At 39.5% G+C, this 19,038-nt stretch overlaps 1 protein-coding gene across 1 annotated transcript in view; it reads left to right on the top strand.

The window, feature by feature from the left end:
• LOC147167344 (receptor-type tyrosine-protein phosphatase gamma-like) overlaps positions 1 to 19,038 on the top strand; it is a 121,594-nt gene that overhangs the window by 80,353 nt on the left and 22,203 nt on the right. The window contains exons 6-11 of the mRNA XM_086086615.1: positions 3,265 to 3,331; positions 5,920 to 6,077; positions 8,063 to 8,255; positions 13,732 to 13,916; positions 17,487 to 17,595; positions 18,915 to 18,964. Of these exons, the coding sequence (XP_085942741.1) occupies positions 3,265 to 3,331; positions 5,920 to 6,077; positions 8,063 to 8,255; positions 13,732 to 13,916; positions 17,487 to 17,595; positions 18,915 to 18,964 (762 nt within the window). The remainder of the gene's footprint in view (positions 1 to 3,264; positions 3,332 to 5,919; positions 6,078 to 8,062; positions 8,256 to 13,731; positions 13,917 to 17,486; positions 17,596 to 18,914; positions 18,965 to 19,038) is intronic.

Genomic DNA, 19,038 nt, shown 5'->3' with positions numbered 1-19,038 from the left:
GGCAATGCAAAATGCTAGATGTCCTCTCGTGTCTGTTTATGGTATCACATCAGTCTTCGTTAAATTTATTGGTGACAACAGTTTTTCAGCTCTTGTCATCGCGTCTATGTGGCTTATAGTGCCGTGTTTCCCAGCCTTTCTTGAGCCACGGCGTCCATTTTACATTAGAGACATCTCATAGCACTCCACCAAACAAAAATGCCATAAAGTAGCAATTGCAAAATATTGATTTTCTCGATTTACTCACAAATTGATTTAGCATAAAATTTGAGCCTGTTCACTTGAACACAAAGCTGGCTTACTGTATTCTGATGTATGAATGGCAAGAGGTGGACAGACAGATAACCGTACTTTCCGCACTATAAGGCGCACCTAAAAGCCTTTTGTTTTCTCAAAAACCGACAGTGCACCTTATAATCCGATGCGCCTTATATGTGGATCAATACTGGTTAAGTACGGCCACCGTAGTCAGGGGGTGTCGCCAAAGTAACAGAGGTTAGAACGGTAGTCCCACACCTGAACAAGGCTGGCAAATATTGTGAATATGGATATTAACGTTTGAACAATATTGAGTTATTGTTATATTGTTAATACGAAACTAGATTCTGACTGCACTACCAGTAACTTGTTTTGGAAGTGAGTTGTCAGAACACTGGTTTGTATTACATTCTCTTTAGCGTTGCTCCATCTAGTATATACTTAACGCAATTCCAGCCACGACAGTAGCTTCTATTCTATGCACCTTATAATGCGGTGCGCCTTATATATGGAAAAAAGGCTTTTATATAGGTCATTCATTGGAGGTGCGCCTTATCCGATGTGCCTTATTAGTGCGAAAAATACGGTAATTGTACCTTCCGCTAATAGTGCAATGGATAAAAAAAACTCTCGGTTCGGAACAGATCACGGATTTGAGTCAGGGATTGGATTGTTTTTCTTTTCTGCAAATTTTTTTTTTTAACATGTTCAGTTATGAGCATGTTTACAGTTTCCTTGACATGTCTCTAAACCAACACAAATCAATTAACGGACAAAAGAAAATCAATTAATTCAATAAAAATGCTGCGCTAAATTCCAAAATGAAATTGTCCCGCCGGTTTGTTGCTTACTTACAGAGACGCTATAAATTGTTCCCTCCAGGTCTGGCTCTTGATATATAACAGTGGTCCTAATTTCTACTTACTGTAAGAACACCCCAGAGATTTATGTACCTTGGAAAAAGCATTCACAAGGACTGACAGCTTCACGGTCTACGGCGGTGTTACACACTAATTTCTATTAGCAGTATTTGTGCAATTGATGGTAGCTGATCAATGTGAACTAACGTTCCGCTTAATGGCACACAGACCAGGGTCAGCGATTTGGTGGTGGTGGTGGTGGTGGTGGTGGTGGGGAGGCTGTAATGGGGACACAGGTGTTTTGAATGTGGGCCTACCATCAGACAGTGATGGACCGTGTATGTAGCAAGGACCTAAATGCCTCTGTTGGATCCTGACAGCCCTATTGCTTACTGCAATTAGCACCCCCATACACAATCCGCTGAGTAGCGTTTTACACAGCGAGGGGGTTTTAGTGCACGTACACACACATACATACACATCGGCTCAGATTTACCATTTCTAATCAATGAGAGGACTCTTCTTGAGCTCCCCAAAGGCCTATTAATGGCCTCTAAGGTGTGTGTATTATCCACATTCAGCATTCACTTCCACGTAATTATTCTCTTTAGACTGACCTGAATTAATGTTAAGCATGGGAAGATCAGTCCCTGCTTCCCAACACTTTTTTTGTGGTTGTTGTTTGTTCTCATCGCCTTATGTAGGACATGGATAATGTGGCACAAAGTGCATTTGAGCACTTATGGCCAGATTTTGTGAGCATAAAGAAAGGGGTAAATGCTGTTTGTCCTCATGAGATTTTGTATTTCTTACATGGTCGCTAAATGACAAAAGTCACATTGAGTAACAGCAAGCAAAGAAGCATCGTAAAGCCCATAAAATAAATCAGTTCTCTCCAAGGATACATTCTTAAACTAAAAAAAATATTCATACCCTTGAGTTAAAGTGAATTTTTATTGATGACACAAGAAAGTGGCACAGGACTCTGAAGTTGCTATGGATCCTTTACAACAGTTATTCTCAGCTGGAGGGTCGGCACTCAAAACTGGGTCATTGACAGGAAGTTAAAAAGGGGGAAAAAAAAATGATGCGGTTTTATGTTTATGGCAGTACCGGCATAGGACTCACTGTTTCTCATTTCATTTTATATTCATGATTGTTCATACAAATACTGAATTGACTTAGCGTAAGTAAGTCATACATTCCTAATAATAACTTATGGCGCGTTCAAACCTTTGTACAAATTTGTAGGAGTTGGGAATGTTGTAAATTTAGAACCCAATGTACGGCGAAATACTTGAAACTTGAAACCCAGGTCGGACTTGCCTTTTTATTTGGAAAATTCAATTAAAATCAAAGAACATGATGTAATAAAATAAAATTAATGATAATAATAATAATAAATATTATTTGAATAGTTATTCATCAGAAGAGGAACAAAACATGTATTTGCATATGGAACATATTAGGTAAATGCACAAGTGACATTTTGTGCAATTGTGATATTTTTTATGTACAGCTACATGCAATTGTGAAATTAATATTCACTTTCCTACTAAGCGGATTCGAAAGGCAATTTGAACACATAATGGTAGTATAGTTTTGTTTTCAAAAATATGATGGAATTGTTTTTAAATGCTGTTTTAATAGTGCTGTCCCGATCCGATCAGAAATCGGGGCAGATCACAGGATTTTCAGATGATCGATATCGGCTAAAAAAGATCGGAATTTTTAAATGTTCTTAATTTCTAAAGTTAAGAGTAACCATTTAATTAAATTGTAATTCTTAATTTGAACCACTGCTGATTTACAGCCATATAAAAAGGTTTCACACCTTTGTTTAAAAAAAAAAAAAAAGATCATTGAGACGATTAAGGTGATGTTCTCTTTTACTACTTTATTACATAACATTAGAAAAAAATCAATCATGAATAAATCGTTAGACCGCAAAATGGTTGCCTTTGACATATTGTAAGTTTTGGGTTTAATATTGTCCAAGGGAACTATATATAGTGTGAATAATGTTTTCGTGTAATTTTTAATCGATGTTCTCATGAAGCCCCTCCCATCAGTTACTGTCCTTGTGTTGTTATTTATCATTTCATCATATCATTTATAATCTCTTGTGTCTTAACGTTTCTTGCAGCTCGGGCATAAAGATAACCCAGCTGTGGAGCCCATCATCCAGGGCTTGAAAGGAGTAGTACATCACGGTAAGTCATTAAGAGGTAAAAAAAACCAAAAACATTGTGCCTTGTATGCAACACTGGTTCACCTCCAGAGAAACAAAGCATGCTGCTCTTATTTTCAGCTGCTCAGACATTTGCCCGCACATTTCCAGTCCCAAATTAGACTGTGAGGACAAGATTTGAGCAGCGATTAACATCAAAAGGAGGCAAAAAAAATACCGCCTCTGCCTTGGCTGTTGTGCCTTCCACCTCCTCGGAGCTTTACATGCAGAGGTGCAAGTATTTATTACCGTACATATAAGCTTATTAATGGCCACTCAGCTCGCATATGCATACGTTTCTTAAATGCTGCGTCCTGTAAAGACTCATATTCACAGTTAACATTTCATGGCTTGTGTTGCCTTGCTACTTTAAGGTACTCTTAAATTATTGCTTCCCTGTCAGCTTTACTGTATGCATGAATTATGAAGACCTTGAGCAGATGCGTTAGATGTTCCTCACTGCAGCTTTGGAGTGCTCAGTTGATTTGTTTGCATTGACACATATGACTTGTTCTACAACCTCCCGCCGATTGTCTTTGTCGGTCGCTTGCAAAGTAATTGTTGCTCGTCTCTTCAAAATGTAATCGTGCACTCACCAATGGACTTTGGGTGCACTTGTTTACTACTAAATAGACCGAGTTGTATTATTGGAATGAACAAGCTGGCGCAAACGCACACACACACACACACGCGGGATAAATAACTTTTAGAAAAATAGTGAGCGAGTTGTGTTCAAAATCAGAAAAGGGTCCATTTGTTCCTATGAAATTTCAGCCCTTAAAACTATCAAAGCAATCACAGGGGATGGAAGTTGCTCCCTAGATGCTTTGGCTACGCCTGTTTTTCCTTTCACAGTTGCAATTTTTGTCGTGTTTTTTCTCTCTCGCTCTCGAGCAATTGTTCTTTTTAAACCTGATTGAAAGAATAAATCCATTCAGTCTTGTGAAGTTGCTGTGCATTTTCTTGGTAAGATGATTGGGACACTACAAATCCCGGGAAAAAAAAGTGATTATATTTTTGTTTTTCATTTGAACTGTTTATAAATAATAGTATTGTACTAGGATTTTTTTTATTTTTATAATTGCATACTACCATTTTAAGTTAACTGCTCCATGAAAAAAAATAAAAATACCTAAACATGTTTATATATATATGCTTAACTGTATGTTGCTATCAGCATATAACTCAATAGGAGCTGTGCAAAATAAAATACAAATAAATAAATTATTCAATTGAATAGATGAATTAAAATTTGAGTGACAGGAAGTCGAATCGGATTCAATGCACTTCAGAGACTCTCATTCTCGTCACATTTTTGCGAGAACGAGACAATGTGCTCCAAACAAAATGTCCGAAAATGTTTGGGCAGCCATTTTAAAGACTTAGACAAATCGAGGTGCCATCACAGCAAACTATTTCAAAGTTTTTAATGAACTGCTTTATCTGAGTATGCTTTTAATGTTAATTTAAAAAATATATAATTAATACACTGAGCAAAGAGTCCTTCCAATAATATTTGTATAATGTTAATAAGCTTATAAACTGAAAAGCTGCATCGTTAAAGACACTTAAATGAATTTCAATTCTATTTCCTGCCATCCAAATCTCAATTGCAATTCTGCTTCCTGTTTGGCACCTCTTGAACCGGATTTAATGGGTCACCATCAATTCAATTCGGAATGGAATGCAGCCTTGCTTCACAGAAGCACGTTACATAGCAGTATGTGAAACCATGTGAGAATTTTCGGCACGTTATGCAGCTCTACGACAGACGCTCGCGCTTCACTCCCACCATATTTGTCCTCTTGCCGTCAAAGTGTGGGTGTGGCGTTTTTAGTCTCGCATCCTGCCGGCTGCTAAACACTCCACGCCTCAACTTTCCACTTGCTCATTATCCCACAGTCGTCCATCTATCAGCATCGGAGCGGCTCATGAGCGATAGGGCCGAGTGGGGGGGGTGGGGGGGTTGGGGCGGTGGGGGTGGGGGGGGGGGAGAGGAAAAAAAAGCAGAATACAGAATTAGCCTCCACGCTTCCCGCGCCTATCAAACGCAACCCACCGCACCCCAAACCGCTGTTAAGATAAGGTCACGAGCAAATAGATGTGACATAAGCACGCTCCTTCTATGGCGTCAGAGGTTAGGACAAACCCGCTGGCAGAGCCCCACACAACATATTTGCGCGAGATAAAGGGATCTCCTCGTGTGTCACAAAGCGATTCCTGTTTGTTTGCTTTGCCTAGCCTGGTTGTGATCAGATAGAGCCCATCTCGAAATCATTGCTATCTCTCCTAATCCCCGTGTCCACAGTTGTGCCGTGGTGCAGAACAGGCTAGCACCCGGCCTCAGATCAGTGCCAGAGCGTACAATTTTACCTGACTGAGCTCCCCGCGCTCATCTAACTCAGCCATCTGAGCTCACAGCTCTCCGGTGATGGAGCTGCTTTCAAATGAGGGCGAGTGAGATGAAATCAGCTCAAAATAGGCATGCATTTAACTCCAGACGTGCATGGTATTAAAGATAAGATGTTTTGGCTGGTAAACAACTCTTTGCTCTTCTTGTGTTGCTCCCAGAAAAGGAGACCAACCTCAGGTCGTTCATCCTGAGGGACCTTCTGCCGTCATCTGTGGATAGCTATTACCGATACACCGGCTCTCTGACCATGCCGCCCTGCAGCAAGGTGGTGGAGTGGATCATCTTCTCCAGGCCCGTATATCTGTCCCACTCGCAGGTTCGTTTAGCGCACGCGCTTGCCCAGACGGATTATTCTCCACGCACGGCCGGGTCCCATTTGCACGCTGCCAGTGGATGCCGTCGAAGGCTTCCTCTCATCTTTCCGCTTCTTTGTCTGTCCCGCCTGCAAGTCTTTTGCATGGGAAAGGAGAGCAGATTTTTTTTTACAAACCTTAGGGGACAACTTGAGTCACAATTTCGAACTGTGTTCATGTTGGGAAATTGAACGGTGCTGCTCCTTATCATTCTCAGCCTTGTTTTTATATGGTAAATATTCCACTTCATTATCATCCTTTAAAAGTGGACCATTTTGTTGCACAACAGCCATGTACAAAGCCATGGCGCATTGGCTTAATTCCATGACCATGCTCGTAACTCAAAACACTCAGATCTCAAATCATATTTTCCCTTTGAAATGAATGGACATGCCATTAATCTGTTCCAGCACCCGGAAAATGGCAACAAAAAGAAATGTTTTAACATGTTCAGGGACAGGCGAGAAATGATACCAGACCTTATTTCAAGGTATCGGTATTTGCGACGGTGACCGATAATAGGATCAGCCACCCTCTTGTGACCGTTTTGTGATTAGGAACTAGAAATTATTCAACTGGAAAATTACCATTGATTTCATGCAATTTTAAGGCAAAATGATGTATATGGATTTATAGATCTGTTTTTAAAATGATCTGTCATTGTTTTTTGAGAGAACATTTTGTATATCATACTTCAGCCTGAAAAAAAGTTGTATTTACTGTTGGCTTTTTTTTTTTTTCTGGGCCAATACCGATATTTGGAGCCAATATTCATTTGCAGTAAAAGAGAAAATATTAGCGTCCAAATACAAATCTTTATTAATATTTATTATCATTAAGCATGTTTTAAAATTCTAACAAAAAGTGCGGGCAGCTTCCAGGGTCAGCAGCATGTGTCAAGTTTAGTGAAAAAGTAAACAAGTAAATAGCTCCCTAAAGTTTTCTAAGGTAAATGAATAACTTAAATAAATAGTTGTTGTTGTTGTTTTTTTTTGTTGTTGTTTTTTTTGTTGATTTTCAAATTTTCTTTGCAAAAATTAGAAACTGTCTGTGAAGATTTTTGCAACATTTTACCAACCCCGATGAAAACCTAAAATTTATTTTGCAAGCATTCGCCAGCTTTATTGGCCTTCAGTTTTGTCAGAAAGGCCAATGCCGATATTCATTAAATTCCAAATATCGGCACCGATAATTGGTCTATCCCTAGGCTGGCAAACATCTGTAAACGACGTGTTAATAATCAAAGTAGCACTCCGCAGTCCACAGTATTGTACTTTATAAAGATAGCTGGAATGCTATTCTAAGGCTAGTTGTAATGAAATAGAGTATAAAATAGTTTTGCGTCTTCCGTTGTATTATTTCTTTAGTCTTGCTGTGAATGACCGTAAAGTATTCTTCTTCCTTAAACTACCCCAGGCTGCTTTTGCCTTGTTTTTATTTTGCGAGGTAATGCATTCCAAATCATGTCCTGCGCTTTTTACTGAACCCCTGTGCGGACATTTTGCTATAATTCCTGTGTTAGCCAGCCTAATATCCTCTAGAGTCCTCCGTGTTGTAGAAATGTGCGGGGCTCAGTGGAATTTTGTTCTCCAGCAGCAGTATTGACCACGGCTGCAATGTTTGCAGCGCCGCACGCGGTCTTTTATGAACCTGTAATTCACCTCTGCAAGCACGCGTCGGCCACATTGATTCCACACTATCTATGCGGTGTAGTCATTATTGCATGCGCTAACAGATCAGTCATGCCAATCAATGGCTGCAAATTTGCCCTATTGAGAAGTTACAACTCCATAGGTGGTCATGATAATTATTAAGGCGTGTGTGTCTGCTGGTGCTGAGGCTGTGAGTGTTTCTGCCTGGTGGCGTGAATACAATTGCATGGTGTGTGTATGCGCTCCTCAAGCACACAGGAGAAAAATATTCTTATTATTTCCCCCTTCCCATGCAGCTGGAGGCCTTCTACTCCATATTTACGACAGAGCAACAGGACCACGTCAAGTCTGTGGAGTATCTGAGGAACAACTTCCGTCCCCTGCAGGACCTTGATAACAGGAAAGTCTTCAAGTCTGCAGTGACGAATGCCTGGCAGAAAGATTTGACTGACATTCACGGGAGCAGTCATAGCACTGAGGCGTCGAGAGGTGAGCGATGAGCGACTGTGCAGCAGCGTCAGCTGTAGCTGGACTGCCATTAGCTGTGTCATTTATTTTCACAATTTCATCCACTCTTAATGACAATTGCTATTTTTGTTTTGTTGTATTTTTTGTACTTTATATTTAATGAGGTCGGTGGATCTCTCTGCACAGAGGAATTGCTACACAGTGAACCCCCGATGTTGCACATCTAGTCTAAACGGTGTATTCTGATTGTTGCGTTTGTGGAATATGAATTAAGCAGCCGTTTTTATCCATCTCAGGGGGCGGCCATTTTGCCACTTTCTGTCAACTGAAAATGACATCGCCGTTGCTCAGGGCTCAGTTAACGAGCAATCACGGCTCAGCTTGTGACCGTCACATGACCAATCTCAGAAAACAGGTGAGCCGTGATTGGTCGTTACCTGAGCAATTGTGATGTCATTTTCAGTTGATGTCAAGTGGCAAAATGGCTGCTTCTAGTGTTAATTTCGTCAACGAAAACTCAACAAAAATAATTTCGTAAACAAAAAATTTAATTACAGTTATAATGTAACATTAATCCAACAATAATGTTAATCTGAACGCTAACTAATGCTGGCTAATTTACCAGCTCATAACATGGAGCCATAGTAGCCACTTGTTGATATACTGTAATTGTGTCAAACTGTTTTTCATCAAAAACATGAGACAAAATTTCATGTGAAATAGTGTTCAACATCAAAATATATATACAGGGACAAAATGATTGTCCTGACTAAAACTAGACCAATAACATTGTTTTATTGGACTAAAATAAAGACTAAAATGCTAGATTTATAGTCGACTAAAAATGGACTAAATAAAAACAGGATGAGGTTGACTATGTTAAAATCTAACAAGCGTGATTGAAACTGGACTAAAACTGAGACTAAATTTAAAAAAGGCTGATCAAATTAACACTAGCTCCTTCTAATGTGCCGTGCAAAGACAAACACATCAGAAAGATCCAAAAGATAAAACTAAATTATAATACAGATGCTGCTGATCATGGTAGTTTGTTTGTCTGTTTTGACTTTGGGCTTCATACTAATTGTCTTAAATGATTTCAAATGTACGCTTAAAGGTTATCCTAATTGGCCATTTTTCAACACCCATTTTTGACATGCAGTGTAATAGCAGGGTAAACACAGGCGTAATTGATCAAATTCAGGAGGGTTCTCATCTGTTCAATGTGTCACTGCCATTTCGGCACACCCCCCGCGCAGCCCTGGCCCACCTAAATGGAACAACAAGGCCATATTTAATGTCATTAATTACACGTGTGTGTACCCTGCATTAATGTGTCACAATGACTGCTGTGCGCCTCCGTGCATGTAGAATGAATGTGTCAAAGTAATACAGTTTGAGGTTTGCTAGTGTTTGTTTCCTCCACACATCGTTTGAATTGTTCACATTTGACACTGTAGCAATTATAGTTAAAAAGAACCAGTGTGTCGTCCTTAGCGCAATCGAGTGGCCTAAGAATAGCATTGGAAGCGAGCAGGAGAGCACGCACGTGACGGGGGCTCAAGCCGCAATTAGCTGGAGCAGCTAACAAGAACGGATAGTGGGAGGAGCCAGTCAAATACAACTTTTTTAAAAAGCTGGTAAAAGCTCGCGAGAGCAAAGCAGAAGGTGACAAGTGACGGGCCCCCAATCACGGGAGTTAGTGACGAACCACCTGCAGGCCCCAGCTGTGGAAGGTGAGCTACGGTCGACCCGTTGGGTCCGACGCGCGATGCAAGCGCCACCTGGGCTAACTACATTCACGAAGTAGCAGGAAGATGGCGGCGAAACATGGCAGCTCTAGTAAAGTGAGACTACAGCCATGTAATATAATTAGTGATTAATAGACCTATGATTATATTAAAAAAAAAAAAATTGTATACTATTGACATAAAGAGTCGTTTTGTTTTGTTTTTAAATGAATGATTAGTTTACCACTAGATGGCGCTAGGGCTCACTGACTGTCCCTTTAAAAGCCAAATGAGAAGTAAACACCCATTTTGTGAAGACTGCATGTACCCTTTGTGGATTTCAGCTAAAAATTATCATTCATATGACTTATTAAAAAAAGCTTGTCGGCTAACCTTGTGTAGGATCTGGAGATAAATCGATCAGTAGTGTGTGTATAACTTTGTTAAAGTAAAAACTATTGACAGTGGACAATATGATTCCATCAAATCAATAATGGAGTGTGTGTGAGATGTCTCATATTGACATCCATACTGTATATCACAGTTGTTAATAATAATATCAGGGATTGTAGTGGAGGGCGTAGTTGTGTTATTGTCTGCATCTTTTGCAGAAGTGTGCATTGTTGTTGTCCATATTTCTGTTGTATTGACTGTGCCGTACCTCCAGAAAATGTTTGTACTTATTTCCAGCTCTGAATTTACATTCAGGGACTCCACTGTCACTTTAAAAATCATTTTAGTTCTACCAGTTGCCCCTCTGTTCACCCCTTTGGCTTGTGTCTGTGTAAGGCTTCCATCCCCGAAGCCCACTTTCTTCTGATTGGCCATCGCCTGAAAGCCTTTTGGGGGGGGGGGGGGGGGGGGGGGCTTTGCGTTATTTTGTGAGCATGCACTCCCTGTGGCAGTCTTGTTTGTCACACAATATATACAGTATTTTCTGTGCCTTCATCTCCCTTTCTTCAATGTACATCTGGCATTTGTGGAGCGTTTTTTTTTTCTTTCCTTTTTTCTTTTCTTTCTTCCATAGAACCAAAAATAAGAAGAAGCCGCCTTGAGTGCAGGACGGCTGTAGATTAATGAGAAAGTCGGTAAAGCGGTGTTGTCGGAGAAAATTGATTGGGAATGGTCGTGATGAAGTTGGAGCTCTCTAACGAGGCCAATCAGCCAGCGTTTTTTAAATATGTGGCGCAGCTAAAATCGAGGCACGCAAATTAAGTTGTGAAATTGCTTTTGTGGCGTTGGGTCAGTTGTGTAGAATGAATGTGGCCCAACGTTCTTTCATTTTCACCTGCGCCACCTAACCGGCAGCTTCAGCTGACTCTTTTTCTGGTTAGCTTGCTCGGATTTCCTTTTTCTTTTGGCTGCAATAGAAGAATGTATATTGAGAGTCGAAACTGTGGATGCTTTATCATCAGCGGTGACGGCTGTCAAGGTTATGCGTGTGCGTGCGTGTGTGGAGGTGGAGGTGCTGTCGTGGCGTATTTATTTGAACACAATAGTGTTTGGTTGACAATGGCGAGCGGCAGAGCACAGCTTGGCTAAATCGCTTCAACTTTTAAAGCCAAAAAAGATGTTCAAGTTGCAATTTTATTGAGAGCCATGCAAAATAGTAAAGATGAGCCATTACCGATATCCGATATCGAACATCCTTACAAAATTGTCATATTTAGGACCTAATATTACTGTATGAGCAAAAACTTAAAAGACAATTCTAAAATGATTCCAAATGAAACAGCCATCAATAGCTGTCAAAATACAGGTGACTTTTTTCCATTCTGCAGCAGATATGCTCAATAATGATTTCCAGAAAGCCGAAGACTTCAAAACATGATGAGGCCTTCTTCTTTCATTAAACATTAAGCTCCCGACACACAACATACGACGGGTTCAAATACAATTCACACGCTGTCACACTTCATCAACACTGACCGAATTTCGGTGCCCCCCCCACCCCCCGAAGATTTGCTCTCTGACTATTATTCATATATGTGTGTAGTGTATGCGTGTATACAGTGTGTTTCATAAGTCTGTCATTTTATGTTACCTTATATCTCAATAATTGTTGAAGATATGAATACTCAGCTTATATTCCCCAAAAGTTGTTGATCTGAAGTTTTTGTAACAAAAATTGCAACTAGTGTTGTTCCGATACCGGGAGAGGCCCCGATACTGTATTAAAACAGTGGTATTGGCATGCCGATACTATTATTTCCGACGCTAATATAGGACTTTGGATGCAGCATCAACATTCGTTGATGTGTGACGTGTTTACTGTTCACTATCTTATTGGCCCTTGAATGCTCTGAACCAATGGTAGGACAGCTTTTTCATTAAAAAAAAAAAAAGGTATCGGCCGATACTGCAAAACTGGTTATCGGTATCGGAACAACACTAATTACAACACAAACATAAAAAAAAGTTGAATTGACTTTTTCACACATGTTCAAGCTGTAAGCAGTTAGTTACATGGTAGCAAGGTACGATACTACTTTTTTTTTTTTCACAGACCGATATCAGCACGAGTACCCAACTCTTGAGTAGCCACCGATACAAATACCAAGTACAGATACCACTAATACAAAAACCCTAATAATTTTAAAGAAAGACCAATATAGCGTTTTCCTTAAAATTGCATGAAATTAATGGCACTTTTCTATTATTCTAATTTCTTAATTGAAGTTCCTGATTTTAAAACGGTCACAAGAGGGCAACTCTGTGTTGTTTTGATACCGGTATCGGCAGGGGGCCCGATATATATACTGCATTAAAACAATGGCATTGGCATTGGCATCGGCAATTACTAACAAGTAACATGCCGATGCCATTATTTCCTTTGCTTATATTGGACTTTGGAGGCAGCATCTTGTGTCTTGCTTGTTCACTGATGTGTGACGTGTTCACTGCATGCCGAGCCAAGATATCTTATTAGCCCTTGAATGCTCTGAACCAATGGCAGAGCAGCTTTTTCATGTTGGGAAAAAAATAACTAGGTATCGATACGGTATCGGCCGATACTGCAAAACTGGGTATCGGAATCGGCATCGAGGGTCAAAAAGCGGTATCGGAGCAACACTAATTGATACCTGGCCCATCCCTATTTCACAAAATGATATTCCATTTCTTGCCAAGCACTTTAAAAATCCTATCCAAAATCACAACTCAATTTGATCAGTCATCATCTCCTTTCCAGTGAATAGCATTCGCAGTGATAGCAATGAAATCAGTGCAAACGGCATTTTAGGCAAAAAGTAAAAGCTTCGATTTGAGGCTTAGCAATGGACTGGCAGACTAGACTGTTTTTTATCCTGATACACTTGCCAGTTCTGTAAGATATGAAACACCCTGTATGCATTTATGGACAGTATACAGTATATACCGTATATAGGCCATGTTGTATTTCATCTTTTTTTTTTTTCTTTTTTTTTTGCACTGTTCTCTTTGATTGTGACAATCTCAATTTGTCCCAAATCCTCATGATTAGTTGACGTTATTTCCTGCTTGGCAAGAATGTCCAGATTGTCAAAGTGGCAGCCGGCGCTCTCCTCGCATCGACAGCGCAGCCTGTACTGCCACCTTGAGGTTGCTGTGCATGCTCCCCTCCCCTCCCCACCCCTCCCCTACCAGAATCCTCTAAGAGATTTTTCACGGTAACAATGGAGCTCTTGTATTGTTGGTGCATACAGTTGCGATTCAGACCCCCCCGTGCCTTTCATCTTCACTCTGCATGGAAGATGCTGAAATCTTTCTCCCCCCCCTCCCCCGCGCAGTGTGCAGCAGCGCCCCAGTGAGAATGAAGATCCAACCGCTGAACCAGACGGCCCTGATGGTGAGCTGGGAACGCCCCCTGACCGTGTACCACCCGCCCATCACCAGCTACATGGTGTCCTACAGCTGGGTGAAGCGCGACGTCGCTGATGAAGAGACCTTCACCAAGACGGGAGATCAAAGCATGGTGAGCGCCCTTTCCGTAACGCACAGCTGACATCTCGGCGCGAGAAAAAGTCATCTCCATGGATTTTTTGCAACATGGATGTTACTAACAAGATCAGTCAGTGTGAATGTAAGAGGTGACAGGTTATGAAGAGCTCCGCATGTAGCCGCCCGGTTGATATCAAAACCCAGACCGCCACCTACCCGCCTCACCCCCCTGCCTCCCAATCTGTCACTCAAGTTTGGGTGAGGAGACGCACAGGCCTGTCACATTCGCTGACACATTTATCCATAATGCATGTCTATGTCCACCTGGGCTCTCCCTTTTTAGTATGATCTATTACATTTCCATCAGTTGTATTTAACATTTAGAATGGCCAATGAAACTAAGAAAAAAAAAAAAGGAATATAAGATGGATTTTCTCTTATGTCAACTTCTCTCTTCTGGAATGACTTTCTACAAGATGGCAAAAAGTGTATTCATCCAAAATGTTGGACCCGAGAGTGGGCTTGCATCACAATCTTATGTTCTAGCCTAGCCTGAATATGAAGGTCAAAGGCGGTGAGGTGTAGGAGTCGGTCAAAAGCAACTTTGAATTGTGCAACCAGACACATGAAGGGACTTTTCAGAAAGGTACTTGTAGGGCTGGGCAATATATCAAAATTAAATTATTACACTCCACAATTACAAATTTAGCATAATCGTAAACAAAAATAAAAGAATATGAATACTAATTTTGAGTTGTTTAAAGTTTTATTTTATTTTAACTCATTCACTGCCAATGACGGCTATAGACGTCAAAAATTCATTTGAACTATTTCTATTAGTTTAACATATTTCACCACTTTTTTTAACAAGAGTATGAAAACCTAGATTGTTTTTATTGTATTAGAACAGACATAAAATCTGTGATTAATCGTGAAATAACTAGTAAAGTCATGCGATTAATTACGATTATAAATTGTAATCGCCTGACGCCCCTACATTACAGCCGATCACCGATTTTGCATAAAATGCAGAATATCGACCAATCCTGATCCAGACAATCAGATCAGTGTAAAGTCTAGTACTAAGGATCGACCGACTATTGGCCGGGTCGATTATCGGCGCCAATATTTGGCATTTTGACAAATATTGACATTGGCCGTTTTTAAGAATAAGATAAAAAATCAATTTAAAACTTCAGGCTACTATGCAAATTTGAGAGATGGTGGCTAACCCTGTCAACTGCATCTTTTGTTTTTGTTACAAATTAAAACATAAATAAGTGAACATTTTTACGTCAGTCATTTTAGATGACAAATCACCCCACAGAACTGTTCATAATTCCCTCGACCTTGAATAAGGCCACACTCATTTCCAACTGAAATTGTAATACCACTGACCGCTATCACATTTCACTGTGTGGTGTTCTATTATTATTTATTATTAAATGCTGGCAGTTGTGCGCTGCTTCCCGTTTCACATAAATTTGAATTTGACTGGTTAATTCTGAGCACATCCTCACTTATGAGAGTGTGCGCACTTACGCAACCACTTGTTTTTCCACTTCACCTCTCTTAAAGATTTCTTCTTCTTTTTTCAATTGAGTTGTTCAGGTCACAGGTCACACTAATGGAGGAAAAGGTTTTGAAATGACTTATCTTTTTCTCTCGTTATTTATATCTATTCAAAAATTGAATTTTAGAGGGAATGGAACAAGATGGCCTAATTATAAAAAAGAGGAAGTGGTTTACCCGTGCCAGTTGGTAAAGGTAACGGCAATGATGGAAAAAGTGCTTAAATATAATGAAAGGATATTATACCATATTCAGTATATACAAGGATTATAAGAGAATGAGAGAAAAGTATCAAATCAAATAAAAATGATCTGTCAAAAGTGATGTGTGAAATTAGTCAAACCTCTCCGCTCTTGTCTCCATCAGTCTTGCTTAAGTGCAGCGTCTTGGCTTTTAGTATAATGTGCAAGCCCCCGGTACGGCTTGCAGCCCCACTCATCTTGTTCACTCTTAACTCCACATCATTCTTTTGTCTTTCCAACATTTAACGTCTCCACAGAAATCTCTCCTGCGGGGCTTCTACCTACAGGCATGTTCTTGCACACGCTAAATATTCCGCTCTCGGCTCGCGCCGTCTTGATTTTGTTGGAATCCAACAACCAGCTGCGCCTTCCTTTAAAGCCCGCTGACCCCCCAGCTTGTTCGCAGAGTGGATCGGGGGCGGGTGGGGGGGGATGACTTTCCTACGGAAGCGTATTGCATTCACTTGAAAATTTGTTGAGGTTTGTTTTTCTGAATATTTTTTTCCTGTTATAATGATTTTTATTTTTTTTACTGCCAAAAAACATATTCCGAAAAAAATGATTCAGAAAAATAGGAGGAAAAATTACTCAGAAAAACAGCGGGGAAAATATAAATTAAAAAAAACAGGGAATTTTTTTTTTAAACAACACCAGCTCTGTGTTTTGGAGTATTATTTTTTTTTTACCTCTGAACTTCAAGTGACTTGTTGCAGACTCTTGAAGTGTACACTTTCCCGCATACCTCCATATGCAATAAGATAGTCATGTTTTCTCTGAGGAAAACCCCTTAAAAAAAATATTCAGAAAAACTGACCAAAAAATATACAGAAAAACAGAAAAATAATTATTTTATAAAACAAGGAAAAATTACTCAGGAAAAACAGAAACTAAATTATTTAGAAAAACAGAGGGAAATATTTTTTTTAAAACCGAAATTAAAAAATATATATATTCAATAAAACAGAAAAATAAAATACTCCAAAAAACAAAGCTCCCCCAAAAAATGAGTCAGAAAAACATGTTTTTTAATGCAATACGCTTCCGTACTTGCCCGCTAGTTTGAGTCTGTGGGAAACATCTCGTTCCAATTAGTTGAAGTCTTTCAACGAGCAAGTCAGATTACTGTAACTACAAAACAATCTTTGAAATGTATATCATGAAATATATTTCTGTCATGTTGCGAAAACACATGGGACAGTATTTTCCGGGAACTTGCAAGAGGGAGAATACGGAACAGATTGCGGTGATAAACTGGAGCACACTTTCCTGATATGAAGACTTTTATTATTTTTTACAACTTGTATTGAACTTTTTCTGCAGCTTTGCCTGCAGAACAACCTCCAAGTTGTCTGTTGTTTTTTTTGTTTTTTTAAAGGGATTTCAGTGGATTGTCTCCTTGCTTTCATTGGCTTTAATTAATTTCATGTGATTGTACATTTATAGCACAGACGCTTAATTCGGCTGTCAGCGCCGTGGCACGCCACAGATACATTAATGCTGTCACTTAACTGAGAGCACTCTCTCAAGTTCCCCCGCGGCTGTCAGTCCTTCTTATTATACGCTCTTAATATTCATTTCAAGTCTGAGTTTCTATATCTGTACACCTTTTATCTGAATTGTCTTTGAGAAATACAAGCAGCTGCCTTTTTTAAAGTGCCTCCAGCTCTCCAGTGGTAGACACGCAAGTCAAATAATTGAGTGGATAGACTATGTGGAGCAATTAAATGTATTGATCGGATATCCAATGTGATCATGAGCCTTACATGCGTGTTTTGTTTGTTTTCTTGCAGAAAGCGGTTATCACTAACGTGTCCCCAGATGTCCTATACCTGTTCAGAGTGCAGGCGATATGTCAGCATGACCTGCGTAGCGACTTTAGCCAAACGCTACTCTTCAGAGGTACGGCGATCCAACCTGCTTGTTCAAAGTTGACATTTGAAAAATTCACCTATTTGCTTTTGCCAGAAGATGTTGTCGAAGCTCTAAATAGAAAAAGGAGCACAGCAATAACTCATAAAGTGATCGTCTCGACTGAGAGCAATTTGTTGACCATTTATTTTTAAGGGTAATGTTGTAAGATACATTTGAAATGATATTGAATGCATATGATGGGATATTAGTTTAGGATATATTTGCAGTTTAAACTCGGGATGTTCAGGGTTTTGTGCTGCCGATACCCGAGAGAGATCGATCAATACCGATTCTGATCACATGCATTAGCTGCACATTTTTCAATTTCAGAGTTGCTCACTAATAGATTATATCATGTGCCAATTATTTTTTTGATTATACATTCTATCCAAATTAACTATTATTATTATTATTATTTTATTTTTTGCCATGGAAGTCAGCCCATCACGATCGATGACTGATCAATCAGAGTAACACTCGCTGTGAAATGTACATTATATACATATTTTATTAAATCGTGTATTTGATTAGTGCCATTTGTATTAGGGATGGGCAAGTACTGACACTAGGTATCGGTATCGGGCCGATACCCAGCCTAATTTCAAGGTATCGGACGAATATAAATTGGTATTAATTTCATGAATATCTAGTAGATCGATTCGGCAATATATCGCGATATTACAGCGCGCAATTCTCGAATCGATTCAATATGCGGCCGAATCGATTTTTAAACATCAATTTTTTATGGGAATATTCAACAAAACATCTTACTTAGGGTTAGGATTCACACATTAGGCATGGAAGAATGTTATATTAATGGAACATTAAGCCTTAATATTTTATTTCAGTGCTGTTCAAACATGAAACAGACTGCAACCTGAATTTTCAGATAAATAAATAAATGTTCATACAAATCTTACACTGTACATGTACAAGTTGACTGATTAGTATTTTCTAAATTTGAGTATTAAAAAAAAATCGCAATGGTCAATTTATAGATTTGTATCAGGATTAATCTAATCGAATCGTGACCTATGAATCGTGATACGAATTGAATCGCAGGTACTAGGCAATTCACACCCCTAACATCTAGTAATATCTAAATCTTTCTTTCAAATTATATGTCATTGTTTTTTGGGGGGACATTTTATGTAAAGTACTAGTGGTATCGGTACTTGGTATCCGTGATGGCGCAATATTTGAGTACTTGCACTGGCATCGGTCTGAAAAAAAATGTGGTATTGCACATCCCTAATTTGTATCAATACTTTTTGTCATCACATTTTTTTCTCTCATTCGTATCCCAGCCAATACCACAAGAATATTTGAAGGTTCTCGTATCGTGAAAACTGGGATGGTAAGTTGACCACTAGGTGGCAGTGCACGTGTCTCACAGCATGCCTTGAGGTAACCTCACATCCTCTGGCCTCT

This window comes from Leptonotus elevatus, chromosome 10 (genome assembly GCF_054856555.1).
Source record: "Leptonotus elevatus isolate MCC_2025b chromosome 10, RoL_Lele_1.0, whole genome shotgun sequence".
In the NCBI taxonomy this organism is placed as follows: domain Eukaryota; kingdom Metazoa; phylum Chordata; class Actinopteri; order Syngnathiformes; family Syngnathidae; genus Leptonotus; species Leptonotus elevatus.
This window is presented reverse-complemented; position numbering and strand designations above follow the sequence as displayed.